At 39.2% G+C, this 20,931-nt stretch overlaps 1 protein-coding gene across 3 annotated transcripts; it reads left to right on the top strand.

Annotated features, from left to right (window-relative positions):
- Window positions 1-5,656: 5,656 nt before the first annotated feature.
- On the top strand, window positions 5,657-13,145 carry LOC113157254. 3 transcript variants are annotated; one of them, XM_026352614.1, is made up of 5 exons: window positions 5,657-5,826; window positions 5,960-6,307; window positions 6,436-6,546; window positions 11,958-11,992; window positions 12,123-13,145. In XM_026352614.1, exons 1-5 carry the CDS (start codon window positions 5,787-5,789, stop codon window positions 12,243-12,245), a joined length of 657 nt encoding a protein of 218 aa, XP_026208399.1. In that variant the 5' UTR covers window positions 5,657-5,786; the 3' UTR covers window positions 12,246-13,145. The 3 variants fall into 3 exon arrangements, with proteins under 3 accessions (XP_026208399.1, XP_026208398.1, XP_026208400.1); XM_026352613.2 differs by lacking the exons at window positions 11,958-11,992; window positions 12,123-13,145 and adding exons at window positions 6,660-6,694; window positions 6,825-7,046; XM_026352615.1 differs by lacking the exon at window positions 12,123-13,145 and having other exon boundaries at window positions 11,958-12,094.
- The last annotated feature ends 7,786 nt before the right edge of the window (window positions 13,146-20,931 follow it).

Genomic DNA, 20,931 nt, shown 5'->3' on the forward strand with positions numbered 1-20,931 from the left:
CTTAAAAAGCATGAGTCTGCAAGGCCAGAGGCAACCACAGGACATAGAAATTGAAAATGACAGAGCACAGGACTCAAAATGGAAGAAAAACTCCAGCAGTAGAGTAACACTTTACATTCAGCGTACATGTGTGTTCTTGCACTGTTTGCACTAGGTTGCACAGGATGCACTTTATGTGTTTTGCTAGGACAACTTAGCAGTCCTCAGCCCCATGTTCTGTCTTGTTAATGTCTTATGTAGCACCATGGTTCTGGAGAAACGTTGTCTCATTTCACTATGTACTGCTTCAGCTATATGTGGTTGGAATGACAATAAAGCTTCTTGACTTGACTTGACATGACTTGACTTGACATTGATTAGCTTTACTTAATGCAGTAATAAGCATTAAGTAACAGGTAATAAAAGTGAAATAATGCACATACTATTCATTTACTAAAGAGTTTTATGTTAACTAAGGTATTACTTTATACATTCATGTTTATAACAACCCTATCAGCCTTACTTAAAGTAGTAAGAGTACATTAACAGTAAGTAATACAGTAACAATATATATAAAAAAATGTCTAGTAAAATTAAGGAGTTTACATTTAAGCCATTTAAGGTATTGATTGACATTAGTAAATTAGTAAACCTTGATATTTGTGCTTAAGTCATCATACAATCAGAATATCATACTAGTACATTGTTCTTAAGACCCATGAAAAATCAGTAAAGTTTTCTATGTGGAAAATCGCTATGATAGGAAAATTCCTTTAAATAAACTTCTCAGGACCACCGATACATACAACATACATACCACAACAGAAACACACTCAATGTATCTAACACTTATAGAGCTCCTTTTTATGATCATTTTTCATTGAAGATGTCTTTCTATGGAAGTAACTAATGTCAGTGTGACATTGCATTTTGTTCCTGTCTCGAGGTGAATTCAATGCTGGAACATCCTATCTGACTCTCTAAGATAAAAGTCTGGTGCACTCTTACAAGGGCAAAGGCAAGTTTCACAACAGTCACTTTAAGTTATGCAGTTTCATGAGAAACAAATGTAAAAGGATAACTCTCTGTACTATTGTTCTAACACACTAGAAATTTCAAAGGAAAGTTGCAACTTTGAGCTTTCAGATGAGATCAGCAAGTGAGCAAGCTGACTCCAAATGATATCTGTGGAGGAAATTTTTCATTTGTGCTGATCGTCATCCAAAAAAGAAATGATGAGAGAAAAGTCTGTTTGTTTCTTTATTCGTCACCAGGGAGATCTGTACACATAACATGTGGTACATGACAACTCTGAGACTCTACGTCCACACGCTTCTTTTTCTATGTGTGCTAAAAGGCGTAAACAGACTTTCTACCAATCAAATGTACTCATTTTACACTTTCTCATACATCGTGACAGGAAAAGAGAAGTTACTTGTATCATCTCAACCAGACAATGGGGTATTGTTCTTAAGTAATGCTGACAACTACCAACACCTGTCTGGGTTCACAGAGCTTCCTGAGTTTTCTGTACAGCCAGTTTCATAGATAAGAGAAACATATGTTAACTTTAGGGTTCAGCTGAGTCATCACTAAACATTAAAGGGTCACAATATTACATTTTTTCTACATATCATTTATATCACAAAACTCAAGTCAAACTAAGTCACGTAAAGTCAGGCAGTATTTAAAACTGTAAAACCTACAGCGTCCTCCTTCGAACACAGTTTAACCAATTACCCTTCATTAACACTACCTGTCTTTGTTGTACAGCTACTATAACCTTTTAAAAAATACCTTTACCCTTTTCATAATAACTTGATAATGTAGTTGAATGCAAACAGAGAAATGTATTCAAGACAACTATCAGCTGATCTCAAAACAGTTGCCAGTTATTAGTTAGTTCTGAGTCAGGATTTTGATGTTTGAAGGTTAATGTGCAAATTCAGTCTCTCAATTCTGCTGTTAAACTGCACACAATTAATGCATTTAAATAAAAAACATTTTTTTTTGGGGGGGGGGGGGGTCAGTGATAATTTATCATTGAATGATTTTAATTCTTCTTACAAACTCAGCTGTGTAAAATATGTGACTGTAAATATTCTTATTTACTGAATCTGGACTGTGGGGACCTGAAGGCTGCAGGACTGAATTTGTATTCAACAACAAGAAGGAGACAAGTAGAGACTCATGTTATTTATGCTGCCAGCAGCTGGAACTGAGACAGTTTATCCACATAATGAGCAGTACTACTTGTTATCTGTGTCTGTACAATGAGGTAGCTAGGTTAAAGGTAGTTTGAAATGAGATCTTCAAACGTCTTTATATTTGTTCGACCACAACAAGGAGACATCACTTGTACATTTTTTAAAAATAGCACTCCTGTGTTTAGACTCCTGAGAAAACTGCTACAAAACATAACAGCACTTATCTTAACTTCACAGCAGCACTACACAACCCATCAACATGCAAGCACTGACACTATCTCAGATGCTTTGGAGAATGGAGGCTCATTGACATATTAGCTGTGTGAACCATTTGAATCTGTCTCTGGTTTGGTTTGCACATAAGCACAGGGGCGTTTGTGGTTGCTCTGCAACAGTCTGGTGCAGATCATCTATCTGCAGTTGTGTCTTAGTGCACAGCATCACTCCAGGTAGAGACTAGATAGAAAAGATACCTACAGTTATCAGACTGATCTATGAGTAAAGAATATCGTAGCAATTGACCTCAACAACAAATCTTATCTTTATTCACACTGACTTTAATTCCATCAAGGTAATTCTCAGTTGGTTGATGGCTGTAAAATGAAGCCAATGATAAAGGTTATTAAAGGACCTGGATCAGGCCCAAAAACCTCTGATCTAGTCATCTGTAATTAGTGGTACTGTCACTGTGGGCGACTGTGGTTCAGTTGGTACCGACAAAACATCAAAACCCTATAGTAGCACCATCATGAATGTGCAGCTTTCCCACCTATGGTGATTAGTAAAGCATATCATATTTACTATTACCAAAACATAGAGGCTGGGGCTGGGTGGTTTTCATATTAGTTGATATTGATACATATGTCAGTATTAGTAAAATCACGATGTCTTGCTATCTTAAAGCTTCCCTTTTTCTGCTAAGTGAGATGCAAAGGTACTGTACTTAAATCTGTCACTTTTGTCTTTTCCAATTAAGTAGGTTATTATTACATGTGTGACTGTCACTGTCTCTTCATGTTTTTCTCTCCAGACACAGTGCTGTGTGGAGACTAACAGGTCTGTCATTATTATTGCTGTACTATAACATCCATCTCAATTGTTTGCACTTTCTTTTGTCTGGGACTGTAAAGTCTTGCACCGTGGATGCTCTAAAGGATGATAGTGCTTCAGATTGTCTGACCTATCTCTGTCATAATTTTCTCTTCTAATCCTCACTCACTGCTCTGCCTGGCTGCAGTAGCCAAGACATTAGTACTTGTTGCTGCTAACAGCTCAAAACATGGCACCAGCCTAATGAAAAGTAAATAATAAAAATTTACTAAAAATTAACTAATGAAAATCAGACATTGATTGATTTTGAGTTGTGGTTCGACAGAAGTCTTTTAAAAAACAAACTAATGAAACTGGCCTGGACAAAAATGATGGTACCCCTAGAAAAAATGTAAAATAATTTGACCTGTTAAAGGTCATGTTAAACTAAAATGTGTCATGTAATTAGCTTCACAGGTTTCTTCACATTTGTAATCTGTAGCCAGTTTGCAGCCAACCTCGCAGGACGTGGCAATAAGAGGAAAACTGATGACAAATTGAAGAGACAGAAAATACAAATGATAACTAAAGAACCCAGAATAACATCCATAGAGATTAGAGTGTGTGAAATCCAAGGGTCAAGGTACATCAGTCACTGACAACTGAGGAGGACTCCACTGATTAAAGTAAATCCTAAAAAAAAAAAAAAAAACACATATTGACAAACCACAAAGCTTCTGGGAGAATGAGAAGATGAGACAAAGCTGGAACCTTTTGGTAAGTCACATCAGCTCTATGTGTATAGATGCAAAAATGTAGCATACAAAGAAAAGTAGACTCTAACTACTGTGAAACACAGGGGAGGCTCTGTTATGTTCTGGGGCTGCTTTGCTGCATCTGGCACAGGGTTTCTTAAATCTGTTCAGGTTACAGTGAAATCTCAAGACTATTAAGACATTATGGAGAGAAATGTGCTGCCTAGTGTCAGGAGGCTTCGTCTCTGTCACAGGTCATGGTCCTCCAACAGCATAAAAAAGCATATAAAAACACCCAAGAATGGCTAGGAACAAATCACTGGATTATTCTGAAGTGGCCTTCTACGAGTCCTGATCTAAATCCTATTGAACATCTGTGGAGGGAGCTGAAACATGCAGTCTGGAGAGGGCATTTGGAGCAATTTACTCACGAGCACTGGCCCAAGGTCCCTGTTGACAGGTGCGTTAGATTTTGAACCAAATGTTTTAGACAAATTTAAATTATGATTTATATCACATCAATCTGTATTTGTACCAGACGAATAATTGTCAGAATAAATATAAATGATGACGGACAATTAAAATGTGCATACTATCCAGATTTCAACCAGATGGTGAAATTTTAAAATAATAAATAATAATAATAAAGTAGAGATTCCTACATTTTAGTTATTAGTGGACTTGTTCTAGTGTTGTGTTTCAGTGAAGAGTGATAAGCTGCAACATCAAATTACCAACAGGCTTTCAATAAAGAGCTGTGTCTTCCTCGATGGATGGTCTGGTTGTCTCCGTTATTGCCCCTCAAACATTTCTCACTGATCCTTACTCCATAAAATTAAGGAGACATTAGAGTCCTTCAACATGGTGGATCATAATGACTTACTTTGCTGCATAAGTAGAACATGTTTAACATTACAGCCTAATTTTCTCATGAGACAGTTCACATTTGAGACAAAACTCATGATGACAATTATTCTGGATAATTCTGCATAATGCTCAGGACTGTGTGTCTACAGTTCAGTGATACATTCGGTCTGTTGTCAGTCTGTCATCCCAGCTCTCACACTAAGATCAGTACCAGAAACCTGCTCATACAAACACTGCACACAGAGGAAGTAAACTGAATACGCTAGATCCCCAGGTTAGGTTAGGTTAAATGCAGAGGACCAATTTCATTGTAACATGTAAAAATGTGACATATGACGATTAAAGGCTTTCCCTCCTCTTTCATAGGTCACACATTCAATACTTACATACATGTACATGTGAAAAGATGCCTGAATATACTGGAGCAGTTTAACATTTATCATTAATACAGCAATGCAAAGCTAACTTCAATCCTCTAGATCCTTTAGATCTAAATTTAGACATGTAGGTGTTAAAAAGATGGTGAACAAGACCTTCAACAACATATTTGTTGCATGCATTATATACATTATATATCAATTGAATATAACTTGTTACAAAGTGAGGTGTCTGAAACGTATTAATACTTCTGAAAGAAGAAAGACAGTGGATGGAAGAACCACAGAGATGATACTTCCTCACATTGATATATCTGTTGTAACTTCTAAACCCTAAAACTAAAACATCACCTCAATTATCTTAAGTGTTAATTAAACATGATAATAACTTTGTCCTGATCTCACTGCAGCTAGTATTCTGCACCCATTTTTCCTGAAAGCAGCTCTCTCACCAGTTTGAGCAAGCGGATAAAGAAAAGAAAGCCCGACCTCTTTACGTTGAGCCCACTGTCACTGGAGCACAGTTCATTTGCTAACATAGCAGAGGTGCAGTTCTACTAGTACACACAAAGATGAACTTTACCTTGCTGACTGCTTTACTTTGTACCTTCAGTAAGTATCCCAGCTGATTTTTTGCTCTTAAAATTTTAATTCTTTAAATGTATAATCGTTCAGAACGGAACTCATTCATTATTAGCTATATATTCATTCATTCAGTTCACGAATACATTACTTGTTGTTTCAGGCTGGATCTCTGTCTCACTTTCGGACTTTCACACTGTTTCGGTCCAACATGGTGAAGAAGTCACACTGGCGTGTACCAACTTTTCCATTTTTCCCTATCACATACACTGGTTCAGACTGGGTAATGGGCCCAATGTCAGCTGCATCTCATCTATGTTCAGCTCTGATGCCAATACCACGCTCTGTGTTGGATTTCAAAATGGCAAATTCAGTATGACATCAAACACTGTTACCGTCTTTCTCAACATCAAACAAGTGGATTTATCTGACTCTGGACTGTATTTCTGTGGATTGTACTCAAATGGAAACTCAGTGATTGTTCATGCAACTTATTTAAACGTAGCTCAAGGTAAGATTGTTGTAAATTACTGTGATTTGATGAGAAAGAAACAGAAAAGTTCCACATTTTGTTACAAAGTAAGGACTGATCTGATTTTAACCCACAAAAAAAGTCTAATTTAATTATATTTCTTGTAGAAAAGTTTGGTGGATTACCAACTCTGACCAGTGTTATCTTAGGAGGTGTGATTATTTTCCTCATTATATTCATCATTAGTCTGGTTATCAAAATCCTGAGACTCCATAAAGGTACTTATCCGTTTTTCTAGTTGTAATTTTAATCTTTTTCCATTGCTAAACGTCTTGTTTGTTAAAAAGTATTGAAAACAATATTTTAACTGAATGATGTTTCTGTCATTTAGCTCCTGATCAGAGACAGAATCCACAACACAGTGAGGTAATCTAAACAAATGTTATCCTAAGATTTAAGTTAAGTCTATTTTTAAGCATGATCTGTTTTTAATCATTTATCAAACACTGTAAGTCTGTGAAAGTAGTGACTATTTAGTAAATATGTCCATTTTCAGACTCTGGGCTCCGATGCTCTGAACTATGCAGCAATAAGTTTCCAACCAAAGCCAACGACAAACCGCAGGTCTGCATCACAGAGACAGCTGGAGGCAGATGCTGTGTACGCTGCCACCAGATAAACTCAGGAAACTGTGGGGACTGCAGCTCAGAGTGAAAAGTTGCTTCATCATGTCTGTTTTTGGGTTTTCTATGGTTGGCGGGTTTTACACTTGCAAGGCATATTTACTGCTGCAATTTTAAAACTTCATTTTCAGCCAAACTCATCTTACTATTCTATTCTGAGAGCAAATAAAAATAAATTGCATTAGATGTAGGAGGCGCCAATACATATTGTTCAGACGCTGAGGTTAGATTGATGTCTGCAGCACAGTAACAGAAACTGAGCTACATATCCTTTGTTTGACAGGAAGAGATAACACAGTGTGGTTTGAGCACACGTGAGGTGAAAAAGCAAAAGTCCTGTTAGGCCAAAGGTTTCTTAAAATATATCTGCTCACACTGTGATTAAAACAGTTTATTGGAAATATAAAGCAGCATCAACCTGTGTGAGTGTGATTTAATCTCCAGTGTGTCTGTATTTATAAGTCAAATATGTGAATGACAACGAGCATATACGAGACATGCGTTGCTCCTCTGTTTTTGCATACAGTTGTTTTACTGTTGTAACAAAACTTAAAACACACCAGTGTCTGAACCACAGGAAGACCGGCTGTCAGCTGTCTGCGTCAGAACCAAATACAAGGTGTTTTTTCTAAATGAGCATCATATAAATGAAAGTAAACAGTACTTGTCAGGAAACTAAAGTACTGAAGTACTTGTCTCTCCACGTGTCTCAGTCGGTGTGAACACCATGGCTGTGTCCCAAAACCTGACCAGCAAGGTGCTTGTCTGGATAAAAGGTGTTGTGTAAAATCAGGATTTAATTAAATAACAGAAATCTAATATGAGATCAAGGTGTCTTGTGTTTATTATCAGCCGATTAAGATCATCAGTGTATCAGCCACCTCATGATACCTACACCGCGCTGAAGAGGATTTCCCCCACCCATGTCACTATGCATAGATTAGTACATGGCGTAAAGGCACATTGAACGTTGGTGGCAGATCACAGACTCTCAAAATGCCTATAGACATTGTATCTTAAGGTTTCTCTAATCAAATTATTTAACACTGGTGGCATTTTCAGAAACATGTTGACAGTGGCTGACCTATCGTACATTAAGATACCTCTCTGGCAGCAATAGAAACACAACAATCAGTGGTGACAATGTCTATTTTAAACAACTGGTTAGCTGGTTTTTGGACGGCTTCAACAGCACCTGTCCAAAATAAGATATGCTGGCATAGTGTAGTTATGAAAGACTGTAGCACAGTCAGAACAGCTAGCTGCTCTAAACAAGGTGGGAAGATTATTACAGAAGATTGTGATTGTTGTTGTTGAATTTAACAGTTTATGACTTTTACCAGGCAAAAAGTCATAATTACTGGCTAATGGAAGTCCTGGCCTGGAAGACAAATGAGCCGCCTCGATAGCTGCAGATCTTTCATTTCAACTGAATAATTGCTGCTCTTTATAATCACATTCAGCTTGTATAATGGTTTTCTATTACCTAATGTCACAATGTTTTACATTACTGCATTATACCAGTCATGATTACAAATGACCTACAGGCAGAACGTCAGCACAGCTAAATGTAAAAACTATTTGTAACATTCAGACAAGAGTAAAGTATGAGACCAAAAGCCACATTAAAAACAATGAGCAGCCCACACAACCAATCTACAGTAAATCAGCTGTGTGCTCATATATCATCTGTCTAATAAAGTTTTAGTAGAAAGAAGCTATTTGTGTTATTTAATGTTTGTTCATTTGTTATTTGTTGAATTTTACATTTTCTTCTTTTAAATTAATTAATTAATACCCCTCTAATCTGAATAAACACAAAGTGTGTTTACACCATTTACTGAGCAGCTGTCCGGTGTTTGGATGTAAATTAGTGATAATACTTGAAGGAAGTCAGTTTGTAGACAGGTAAGTTACAAAATGGAGTTTTCCTGCATTTTATTAGTTGTAATGTGACAAAATATCTTAACTAAATACATAACTTAATTATTGATGCATAAATTGATGTGTGGTATTGATTCCCAAAGTAGTAAAGATGGAGGAGGATCGTTCGTTTCTGTAACTTACGGCTTCTTGAAGCTGTAGAATCTGCACATTAGCAGCTTCTACTAAAAGTCTGTAGCAACTTAAGCTAATTTCTAAACGATACACGTGTCAGATTAGAGCTCTCAGAAACCTGTGGATCAAATATGATACAAATGTCTTGCAGAATCTAATTTTATGTAGATAAAGTAAAATTTAGGTTGTAGGCAGCTGTAATATAATGCAGTCTATGAGAACTATCTGTAATACTTAAGTAAATGTATGTAAAAATAATCAGAATAAACCTTTCTTCCTTCTTAACTTCCTTCCTCTAAATCTGATCCAGATCTCTCCAAATGATACACCTGTCTCCCGCTGAACTGATCATGTGAGATCATCAGAGAAAGTGGACTCATGACAACTGATCTTTATTGAGTTGAGTCCTGCAGTGGATTGTTTGTGACTTCCTGAATGGACCATCACCACTCTTTGACTAATTTTGGAAGGTCAACCACTTAACATAAAAATACAATTTTGGAAAAAGGAAATTGAAAGAGTTGAAAGACTTTTTTCATATCACTATAAATACTCTGATAGAAACTTCTTGGTCAGTGTTATTATTATTATTGAATCATTAAAACTGATGCAATAACATGAATGAAGCACTTAGTGGGTAATTATTAACAATAGGTAAGATTTTATTTATTATCAATCTGAACAGAAGTTTCAGCTACATGACAGGACAGTTCTGCGTTGCATGAATCAAAATTAATGTACACAACACATTGTATCAACTGAGTCAATAACTTGACTTCACATCTAAACCAGAGGAAGCTCAGCCCTTCAGTTTTCTACATCATAACCACGAACAAAGTTAATGCAATGAGACAACGTAATGTTTGAGAACTTCCTGCTGTTTCAAATCCACCTCTTCTAAAAGTGTGGGGAGATGTGGTGTGACACTTGCACAGAGTCAAGTCGAAACAGATCACACTTAAACTACAGTGAGTGAAGATTCCCACTCTGACATTTCTAATTCAATTTAACTTTATTTGTATAGCACCAAATCACAACAGAAGTCAACTCGAGGCACTGTGAATAAAGGTTAGAGTTGATTAGTTACAGTTATATGACCATACACACAATGACAAAGCTTAGCTTCATCATCATTTTACTTCACTGTTCTGTCAGTAAGTATTAGGTGTCTCTGGAGTTTCAGTGAGCACCAAGTTTTCTGCTGTTCTAACACAGATAATGTATTTAAAAGTGATAAAGAGACCAAAGCCCCTCTTTATCCATTATGATTGTCACTCTCCATCTGTGCCTCTCCACTCTACCTAATTATTCTGATCAGCCTCACTTGAGTGTGATCCCTCCTAAATAAGCAGGTCTGCAGTCAACACTAAGCTGCCTGGAGTTTGGAGTCCTCTTGTGGATTGTGGACTCTGGTGTCTGTTTGCTCTCTCTGCCTCTGCCCTCTGATATTGTCCTAATTCTGAACCTGACCAAGCCTTGGATGTTACTCTTGTTGTTGATGATCTCAGTCTCCCCTGTTTCAGGAACATTTACCTGACAACTGCCATTATTCTCAGGATCTTGCCTTTACCACTCTTTGACATCTGGACTCCATTCCCCAACATCCTTTCCACTAGACCACCGCCTTACCAGCCATAACCTGCAACTGCCATAACTCCAGAAACTCCAGAAACCTTGGACCAGCTCCCCTTGCTCTGTCTCTGCCATCTTGTCCCCACCAGCTTCCTGAACCACACAGTGGGTCGAAACTTTGTTGGATGTCTACTTTCAAACGCACACACTCTAATACACTGTCTCTTCCAGAACCTGAACCCGCCAGCCCAGAACAATCATGCCACGCAAGTTTCCAGACCTCCCTCAATTCAGCTTCTTAAAATAAGAATTGTTTTAACCAGTTGTAGTGTTTTGGGTCCACTTTGAGCCTGGTTGTGGCCAAAACCATCACAAATCCAACATCTCTACTGTCTTAAACGAGTTGATTTATCAGTCTCTGGACTCTATTTCTGTGGATATTACATAGATGAAATCTAGTTATCATCAGTGCTACCTATTCAAAGCACTGTCGCCTCACAGTACACTTTCTGTGTGGTTTGTATGTTCTTTGCGTGGGTCTAAAGTAATGTTTATAAAAAAAAAGAATACAATAGAATAAAGGTGCAAGTAAATAGAAAAAAATAGTGCAAAAACAGAACATTAATATAAATATTGTGTATGGAATGGAGGTAGAGCTGTATTGCACATTGCCATATTGCACATCACAGTTATTACACACAGAAGTTGTCCATTAGGTGTAGAATGAGACGTCCAGCTGCATAGTGCAGTACGTAGAAGTGTATGTATGTCAAGTCAGAGTGTGGTGTGGTTGGTGTATGTGTGTGTTCATTGTGATGACTGCTTGTGGAAAGAAGCTGTTCCTCAGTCTGGTTCTGATGGACCTGTACCTCCTGCCAGGGGGCAGCAGGTCAAACAGGGGGAAGGCAGGGTGGGTGCCGCTCTGCTTCAGTGCAGTGGGAAAACCACACTGTGATGCAATAGGACAGGATCCCGACGAAGGTGAAGCTATGGACCCTCTCCACGCAGTCACCATTGGTGTAAAGTGGAGGTGGGTCTGCTCTGTGCTTCCTGAAGTCCAGGATGATCTCCTTGGTCTTAGTGGTGTTCAGGATGAGGTTGTTAGCCTGACACAGACAGTTTCAGGACTTTATATTGTAGGCAGACTCTTCTTTTCCAGAGATCAGCCCCACCACGGTAGTGTCGTCCGCAAACTTCACTATGTTGTTGCTGGTGTGGGCTGGTCTGCAGTCCGCGGTGTAGAGGGTGTACACTTTTTTCTAGTTGTAATTTGTAAGTTGCAATCAAAATGTTTACCATTGCTATTGCGTACCAATTTGTTTGTCAAACAGTATTGACAGCAATATTTTTAACTGAATGATGTTTCTGTCATTTAGATCCTGATCAGAGACAGAATCCACAACACAGTGAGGTAATCTAAACAAATGTTATCCTAAGATTTAAGTTAAGTCTATTTGTAAGCATGATCTGTTTTTAATCATTTATCAAACACTGTAAGTCTGTGAAAGTAGTGACTATTTAGCAAATATGTCCATTTTCAGACTTTGGACTCCGATGCTCTGAACTATGCAGCAATAAGTTTCCAACCAAAGCCAACGACGAACCACAGGCCTGCATCACAGAGACAGCTGGAGGCAGATGTTGTGTACGCTGCCACCAGATAAACTCAGGAAACTGTGGGGACTGCAGCTCAGAGTGAAAAGTTGCTTCATCATGTCTGTTTTTGGGTTTTCTGTGGTTGGCGGGTTTCAGGCATATTTACTTCTGCAATTGTAAAACTTCATTTTCAGCCAAACTCATCTTATTCTATTCTCAGAGCAAATAAAAATAAATTGCATTAGATGTAGGAGGCGCCAATACATATTGTTCAGACGCTGAGGTTAGATTGATGTCTGCAGCACTGTAACAGAAACTGAGCTACATATCCTTTGTTTGACAGGAAGAGATAACACAGTGTGGTTTGAGCACACGTGAGGTAAAAAAGCAAAAGTCCTGTTAGGTCAAAGGTTTCTTAAAATATATCTGCTCAAACTGTGATTAAAACAGTTTATTGGAAATATAAAGCAGCATCAACCTGTGTGAGTGTGATTTAATCTCTAGTGTGTATGTATTTAAGTCAAATATGTGAATGACAACGAGCATATACGAGACATTCGTTGCTCCTCTGCTTTTGCATACAGTTGTTTTACTGTTGTAACAAAACTTAAACACACCAGTGTCTGAACCACAGGAAGACCGGCAGTCAGCTGTCTGCGTCAGAACCAAATACAAGGTGTTTTTTCTAAATGAGCATCATATAAATGAAAGTAAACAGTACTTGTCAGGAAACTAAAGTACTGAAGTACTTGTCTCTCCACGTGTCTCAGTCGGTGTGAACACCATGGCTGTGTCCCAAAACCTGACCAGCAAGGTGCTTGTCTGGATAAAAGGTGTTGTGTAAAATCAGGATTTAATTAAATAACAGAAATCTAATATGAGATCAAGGTGTCTTGTGTTTATTGTCAGCTTATTAAGATCATCAATGTATCAGCCGCCTCATGATACCTACACCACGCTGAAGAGGATTTCCCCCACCCATGTCACTATGCATAGATTAGCACATGGCGTAAAGGCACATTGAACGTTGGTGGCATATCACAGACTCTCAAAATGCCTATAGACATTGTATCTTAAGGTTTCTCTAATCAAATTATTTAGCACTAGTGGCATTTTCAGAAACATGTTGACAGTGGCTGACCTATCGTACATTAAGATACCTCTCTGGCAGCAATAGAAACACAACAATCAGTGGTGACAATGTCTATTTTAAAAAACTGGTTAGCTGGTTTTTGGACGGCTTCAACAGCACCTGTCCAAAATAAGATATGCTGGCATAGTGTAGTTATGAAAGACTGTAGCACAGTCAGAACAGCTAGCTGCTCTAAACAAGGTGGGAAGATTATTACAGAAGATTGTGATTGTTGTTGTTGAATTTAACAGTTTATGACTTTTACCAGGCAAAAAGTCATAATTACTGGCTAATGGAAGTCCTGGCCTGGAAGACAAATGAGCCGCCTCGATAGCTGCAGATCTTTCATTTCAACTGAATAATTGCTGCTCTTTATAATCACATTCAGATTGTATAATGGTTTTCTATTACCTAATGTCACAATGTTTTACATTACTGCAGTATACCAGTCATGATTACAAATGACCTACAGGCAGAACGTCAGCACAGCTAAATGTAAAAACTATTTGTAACATTCAGACAAGAGTAAAGTATGAGACCAAAAGCCACATTAAAAACAATGAGCAGCCCACACAACCAATCTACAGTAAATCAGCTGTGTGCTCATGTATCATCTGTCTAATAAAGTTTTAGTAGAAAGAAGCTATTTGTGTTATTTAATGTTTGTTCATTTGTTATTTGTTGAATTTTACATTTTCTTCTTTTAAATTAATTAATTAATGGCCATCTAATCTGAATTAACACAAAGTGTGTTTACACCATTTACTGAGCAGCTGTCCGGTGTTTGGATGTAAATTAGTGATAATACTTGAAGGAAGTCAGTTTGTAGACAGGTAAGTTACAAAATGGAGTTTTCCTGCATTTTATTAGTTGTAATGTGACAAAATAACTTAACTAAATACATAACTTAATTATTGATGCATAAATTGATGTGTGGTGTTGATTCCCAAAGTAGTAAAGATGGAGGAGGATCGTTTGTTTCTGTAACTTACGGCTTCTTGAAGCTGTAGAATCTGCACATTAGCAGCTTCTACTAAAAGTCTGTAGCAACTTAAGCTAATTTCTAAACGATACACGTGTCAGATTAGAGCTCTCAGAAACCTGTGGATCAAATATGATACAAATGTCTTGCAGAATCTAATTTTATGTAGATAAAGTAAAATTTAGGTTGTAGGCAGCTGTAATATAATGCAGTCTATGAGAACTATCTGTAATACTTAAGTAAATGTATGTAAAAATAATCAGAATAAACCTTTCTTCCTTCTTAACTTCCTTCCTCTAAATCTGATCCAGATCTCTCCAAATGATACACCTGTCTCCAGCTGCACTGATCATGTGAGATCATCAGAGAAAGTGGACTCATGACAACTGATCTTTATTGAGTTGAGTCCTGCAGTGGATTGTTTGTGACTTCCTGAATGGACCATCACCACTCTTTGACTAATTTTGGAAGGTCAACCACTTAACATAAAAATACAATTTTGGAAAAAGGAAATTGAAAGAGTTGAAAGACTTTTTTCATATCACTATAAATACTCTGATAGAAACTTCTTGGTCAGTGTTATTATTATTATTGAATCATTAAAACTGATGCAATAACATGAATGAGGCACTTAGTGGGTAATTATTAACAATAGGTAAGATTTTATTTATTATCAATCTGAACAGAAGTTTCAGCTACATGACAGGACAGTTCTGCGTTGCATGAATCAAAATTAATGTACACAACACATTGTATCAACTGAGTCAATAACTTGACTTCACATCTAAACCAGAGGAAGCTCGACCTTCAGTTTTCTACATCATAACCACGAACAAAGTTAATGCAATGAGACAACGTAATGTTTGAGAACTTCCTGCTGTTTCAAATCCACCTCTTCTAAAAGTGTGGGGAGATGTGGTGTGACACTTGCACAGAGTCAAGTCGAAACAGATCACACCTAAACTACAGTGAGTGAAGATTCCCACTCTGACATTTCTAATTCAATTTAACTTTATTTGTATAGCACCAAATCACAACAGAAGTCAACTCGAGGCACTGTGAATAAAGATTAGAGTTGATTAGTTACAGTTACATGACCATACACACAATGACAAAGCTTAGCTTCATCATCATTTTACTTCACTGTTCTGTCAGTAAGTATTAGGTGTCTCTGGAGTTCACTGAGCACCAAGTTTTCTGCTGTGTTCTAACACAGATAATGTATTTAAAAGTGATAAAGAGACCAAAGCCCCTCTTTATCCATTATGATTGTCACTCTCCATCTGTGCCTCTCCACTCTACCTAATTATTCTGATCAGCCTCACTTGAGTGTGATCCCTCCTAAATAAGCAGGTCTGCAGTCAACACTAAGCTGGCTGGAGTTTGGAGTCCTCTTGTGGATTGTGGACTCTGGTGTCTGTTTGCTCTCTCTGCCTCTGCCCTCTGATATTGTCCTAATTCTGAACCTGACCAAGCCTTGGATGTTACTCTTGTTGTTGATGCTCTCAGTCTCCCTTGTTTCAGGAACATTTACCTGACAACTGCCATTATTCTCAGGATCTTGCCTTTACCACTCTTTGACATCTGGACTCCATTCCCCAACATCCTTTCCACTAGACCACCGCCTTACCAGCCATAACCTGCAACTGCCATAACTCCAGAAACTCCAGAAACCTTGGACCAGCTCCCCTTGCTCTGTCTCTGCCATCTTGTCCCCACCAGCTTCCTGAACCACACAGTGGGTCGAAACTTTGTTGGATGTCTACTTTCAAACGCGCACACTCTAATACACTGTCTCTTCCAGAACCTGAACCCGCCAGCCCAGAACAATCATGCCACGCAAGTTTCCAGACCTCCCTCAATTCAGCTTCTTAAAATAAGAATTGTTTTAACCAGTTGTAGTGTTTTGGGTCCACTTTGAGCCTGGTTGTGGCCAAAACCATCACAAATCCAACATCTCTACTGTCTTAAACGAGTTGATTTATCAGTCTCTGGACTCTATTTCTGTGGATATTACATAGATGAAATCTAGTTATCATCAGTGCTACCTATTCAAAGCACTGTCGCCTCACAGTACACTTTCTGTGTGGTTTGTATGTTCTTTGCGTGGGTTTAAAGTAATGTTTATAAAAAAAAAGAATACAATAGAATAAAGGTGCAAGTAAATAGAAAAAAATAGTGCAAAAACAGAACATTAATATAAATATTATGTATGGAATGGAGGTAGAGCTGTATTGCACATTGCCATATTGCACATCACAGTTATTACACACAGAAGTTGTCCATTAGGTGTAGAATGAGACGTCCAGCTGCATAGTGCAGTACGTAGAAGTGTATGTATGTCAAGTCAGAGTGTGGTGTGGTTGGTGTATGTGTGTGTTCATTGTGATGACTGCTTGTGGAAAGAAGCTGTTCCTCAGTCTGGTTCTGATGGACCTGTACCTCCTGCCAGGGGGCAGCAAGTCAAACAGGGGGAAGGCAGGGTGGGTGCCGCTCTGCTTCAGTGCAGTGGGAAAACCACACTGTGATGCAATAGGACAGGATCCCGACGAAGGTGAAGCTATGGACCCTCTCCACGCAGTCACCATTGGTGTAAAGTGGAGGTGGGTCTGCTCTGTGCTTCCTGAAGTCCAGGATGATCTCCTTGGTCTTAGTGGTGTTCAGGATGAGGTTGTTAGCCTGACACAGACAGTTTCAGGACTTTATATTGTAGGCAGACTCTTCTTTTCCAGAGATCAGCCCCACCACGGTAGTGTCGTCCGCAAACTTCACTATGTTGTTGCTGGTGTGGGCTGGTCTGCAGTCCGCGGTGTAGAGGGTGTAGAGCAGTGGAGTCAGCACACATCCGTGTGGGGAGCTTGGCTCAGCATCCGGGTGGAGGAGAGGTGGGGTCCTAGTTTAACTGTCTGTGGTCTGTTTGTGAGAAAGTCCTTGATCCAGGAACAGATGAGTTCGTGCAGTCCTAGGTCGGAAGGTTTGCTCACCAGGATGTCAGGAATTATTGTATTAAAGGCTGAGCTGTAGTCTACAAAGAGCACCCTAGCGTAGGTGTCTCTGTGTTCCAGGTGGCTCAGCACAGTGTGGAGGGTGATGGATATGGCGTCCTCGGTGTGAAGGGTTGAGAGCAACTGGACGGAGTCAGTGAGGCAGGCTGTGGATGATTTTTTGGGTATGGGGATAATGCTGGATGACTTTAGACAGGCCGGGATGGAAGCCTGTGCCAGAGACAGGTTGAAATTTTTTGTGAAGACCTGGTCGGCACTTTTGACCATTTGTTGCACTGTGGTGACAAAATATCAGGGAGATTATCTCAGTTGTGCTGCTCATGAGACTAATAATACTTCATCATGACTTTTGAAAAAGGTTTTGATTGCTAAAGGTACATTCGTTGTTGTTTCTATGTATAACCTTTCTAAAAGTATAAGCGTATGTACAGTGATACCTGCACTAGTGTTGTAGTCAAGATCATTTTAACCCATGAGAAAAATCCAACTGTATCGCAACCGAAACAAGATCAAAACCTTATGTGGTGGAAACCAAGTTAAGACCAGACCAAGGGCTGGTTTATTAGGCATAGGCCATGTACAGTAGACACTTTCAGATGTAAGGTCAACAAAACAAAGCTTTAACTGGAAAATATTAACGTAATAATACTGCAACCTAACGCTAAACATAAATGAACAAATCTGGCTAAACAAAAAACTGAACAAGCACAGTTAAGAAATGTATAAGAGGGGGAAAAATTAACTGCAGACAAATGAGTGTTCTCACCCACTTTGTCACATTATTTCTTTTTATATATACATATATACGTGTTATGGTATGGTTGGGTCAGAGCAGGTAAGTGTCTTAAATAACACTGAAATAAAAAATAAAACACCCAGTATGGGAAAGACTGTTTCTCAAAAGCAAAAATATAAATTAGGAACAACAAGTATTGTTTTGTTGACAGTTTCACACTGTGGAGGTTCAGCCTGGTCAACAAGTCTCACTGCTGTGCTCCAACTACAGCAGTTCTCCTGCTATGATAATGTGGTTCAGAGTGATCAGGAGACTGAAGCCTCACTGTGTTTCTTCTATATTCAAACCCTCTGAACCTGCTTCATTCTGTGATGGTTTTCAAAACGGCAACTTTGAAAATACATCCAACATGTCTACTGTCTTTCTCAAAATCAAAAGAGTGGATTTATCAGACTCTGGACTCTATTTCTGTGGATATTAAAACCATTCTGTCACAATTTCACATCACAGTTCTGTATGTGTTAAAGAAATGTCTATATTCTATATATATAACCAGGGCACAGAAAAATGATTTGTTCAATAGAGAATGATCCAATAGTGACGCTGGCAGATGATCAGACTCTGATTCCATTAAATACACCTTAAATAAACAGTACTTTTCTCTGAACCAGGGTATAAAATCTGACCACACAGCAGCAACATATATGTACTGCGTTAACAGGAAGAGACAGGGTCTGTTTAAAAATGTGTGTGTTTGTGCTTTGAAGACTTTGAATTCATGAAGCCTCTGTATTCGTACGGTGAACCACTTTGAAAAGCTTCCTACACATTTTAAGCCTCTCAGCCTGCTATACATTGCACATGAGAGACCACAGCAAACCTACAGCAGCAGCAGCTCCCGTCTATCTGTACATTGATATGTACTCTGTCTTCTCAGTGCAGCAATGTGTGTGCACATATATATTCCAAAACTACTATTGATAAACTTTTTTTTTCTTGTATTATTGGTCCAATTATGTAAAATAACAACATCTGGAAACATTTGTCAGTTTAGATTAAATTATCTGGATGAGTTCTGGAGCAGGTCAACAAATATAACAACCTATGAATGATCTGAAAGAATGTTGATCCATTATAATGGTAAAAGTCAGAATCTTCTTCTCTTTCGGCTTTTCCCATCAGAAGTCGCCACAGCGAATCATCCTTTTCCACCTCACTCTATCATGAACATCTTCTACCCTAACACTAGCCAACCTCATGTCCTCTGTTAACACATCCATATATCTCCACCTTGGTCGTCCTCTTGCCCTCCTGCCTGGCAGCTCCATCTCCAACATCCTTCTACCAATATACTCACTATCCCTCCTCTGAACATGTCCGAACCATCTCAGTCTGGCCTCTCTGACTTTGTCGCTAACACAGGCAACGTGAGCCGTCCCTCTGATGTACTTGTTCCTTATCGTGTCTAACCTGGTCACTCCTAAGGAGAACCTCAACATCTTCATCTCTGCTACCTCCATCTCAGCCTCTTGTCTCTGTCTCACTGCTACCGTCTCTAACCCATAGAGCAGAGCTGGTCTCACCACTGTCTTGTACACCTTTCCTTTGAGTCTTGCTGACACTCTTTTGTCACACAACACTCCTGACACTTTCCTCCACCCGCTCCAACCTGCCTGCACTCGCCTCTTCACCTCTTTTCCACACTCCCCATCACACTGAACTGTTGAACCCAAGTACTTAAACTCCTGCACCTTCTTCACCTCAGCCCCCTGTAACCTAACGCTTCTACCTTGATCCCTCTCGTTCAGACACATGTATTCTTTCTTACTACGACTGACATTCATGCCTCTTCTTTCCAGAGCAAACCTCCACCTCTCCAGCTGTTCCTCCACCTGCTCTCTACTCTCACTGCAAATCACAATGTCATCTGCAAACATCCAGGGAGATTCCTGTCTGACCTCATCTGTCAGCCTGTCCATCAACATAGCAAACAAGAAGGGACTCAAAGCTGATCCTTGGTGTAGTCCCACCTCCACCTTGAACTCCTCTGTCTGACCTACAGCACATCTCACCACCGTCATACTTCTCTCATACATGTCCTGAACTAGTCTGACGTACTTCTCTGCCACTCCCGACGACCTCATACAGTACCACAGCTCCTCCCTCGGCACCCTGTCATACGCCTTCTCTAAATCTACAAAGACACAATGCAGCTCCTTCTGACCATCTCTGTACTTTTCCATCAACATTCGCAAAGCAAAAATGGCATCAGTGGTGCTCTTACGGGGCATGAAACCATACTGCTGCTCACAAATCTCCACCTTCTTCCTAAGCCTGGCTTCCACTACTCTTTCCCACAGCTTCATTGTGTGGCTCATCAACTTTATTCCTCTATAGTTGCTGCAGTTCTGCGTGTCACCCTTGTTCTTAAAGATCGGAACCAGAACGCTTCTCCTCCATTCCTCAGGCATCTTCTCACTCTCTAGAATCCTATTGAACAAACTGGTTAGAAACTCCACTGCTGTCTCTCCTAAGCACTTCCACACCTCCACAGGTACGTCATCAGGACCAACAGCCTTTCCACTCTTCATCCTTTTCAGAGCCTTCCTAACCTCATCCTTTCCAATCTCTGCTACTTCCTGCTCCACAACATCAACATCTTCCTCTCTTCTTTCCCTGTCATTTTCCTCGTTCATCTGCTCCTCAAAATACTCATTCCATCTTTTCTGCACACTCTCCTGGGTTGTTAGCACCTTTCCATCTCTGTCCTTAATCACCCTTATCTGTTGCACATCCTTCCCATCTCTATCTCTCTGTCTGGCTAGCCTGTACAAGTCCTTCTCTCCTTCCTTTGTGTCTAACCTGTCATACAGCTCATCGTAAGCTTTCTGTTTGGCCT

This window comes from Anabas testudineus, chromosome 18 (genome assembly GCF_900324465.2).
Source record: "Anabas testudineus chromosome 18, fAnaTes1.2, whole genome shotgun sequence".
Lineage (NCBI taxonomy): Eukaryota > Metazoa > Chordata > Actinopteri > Anabantiformes > Anabantidae > Anabas > Anabas testudineus.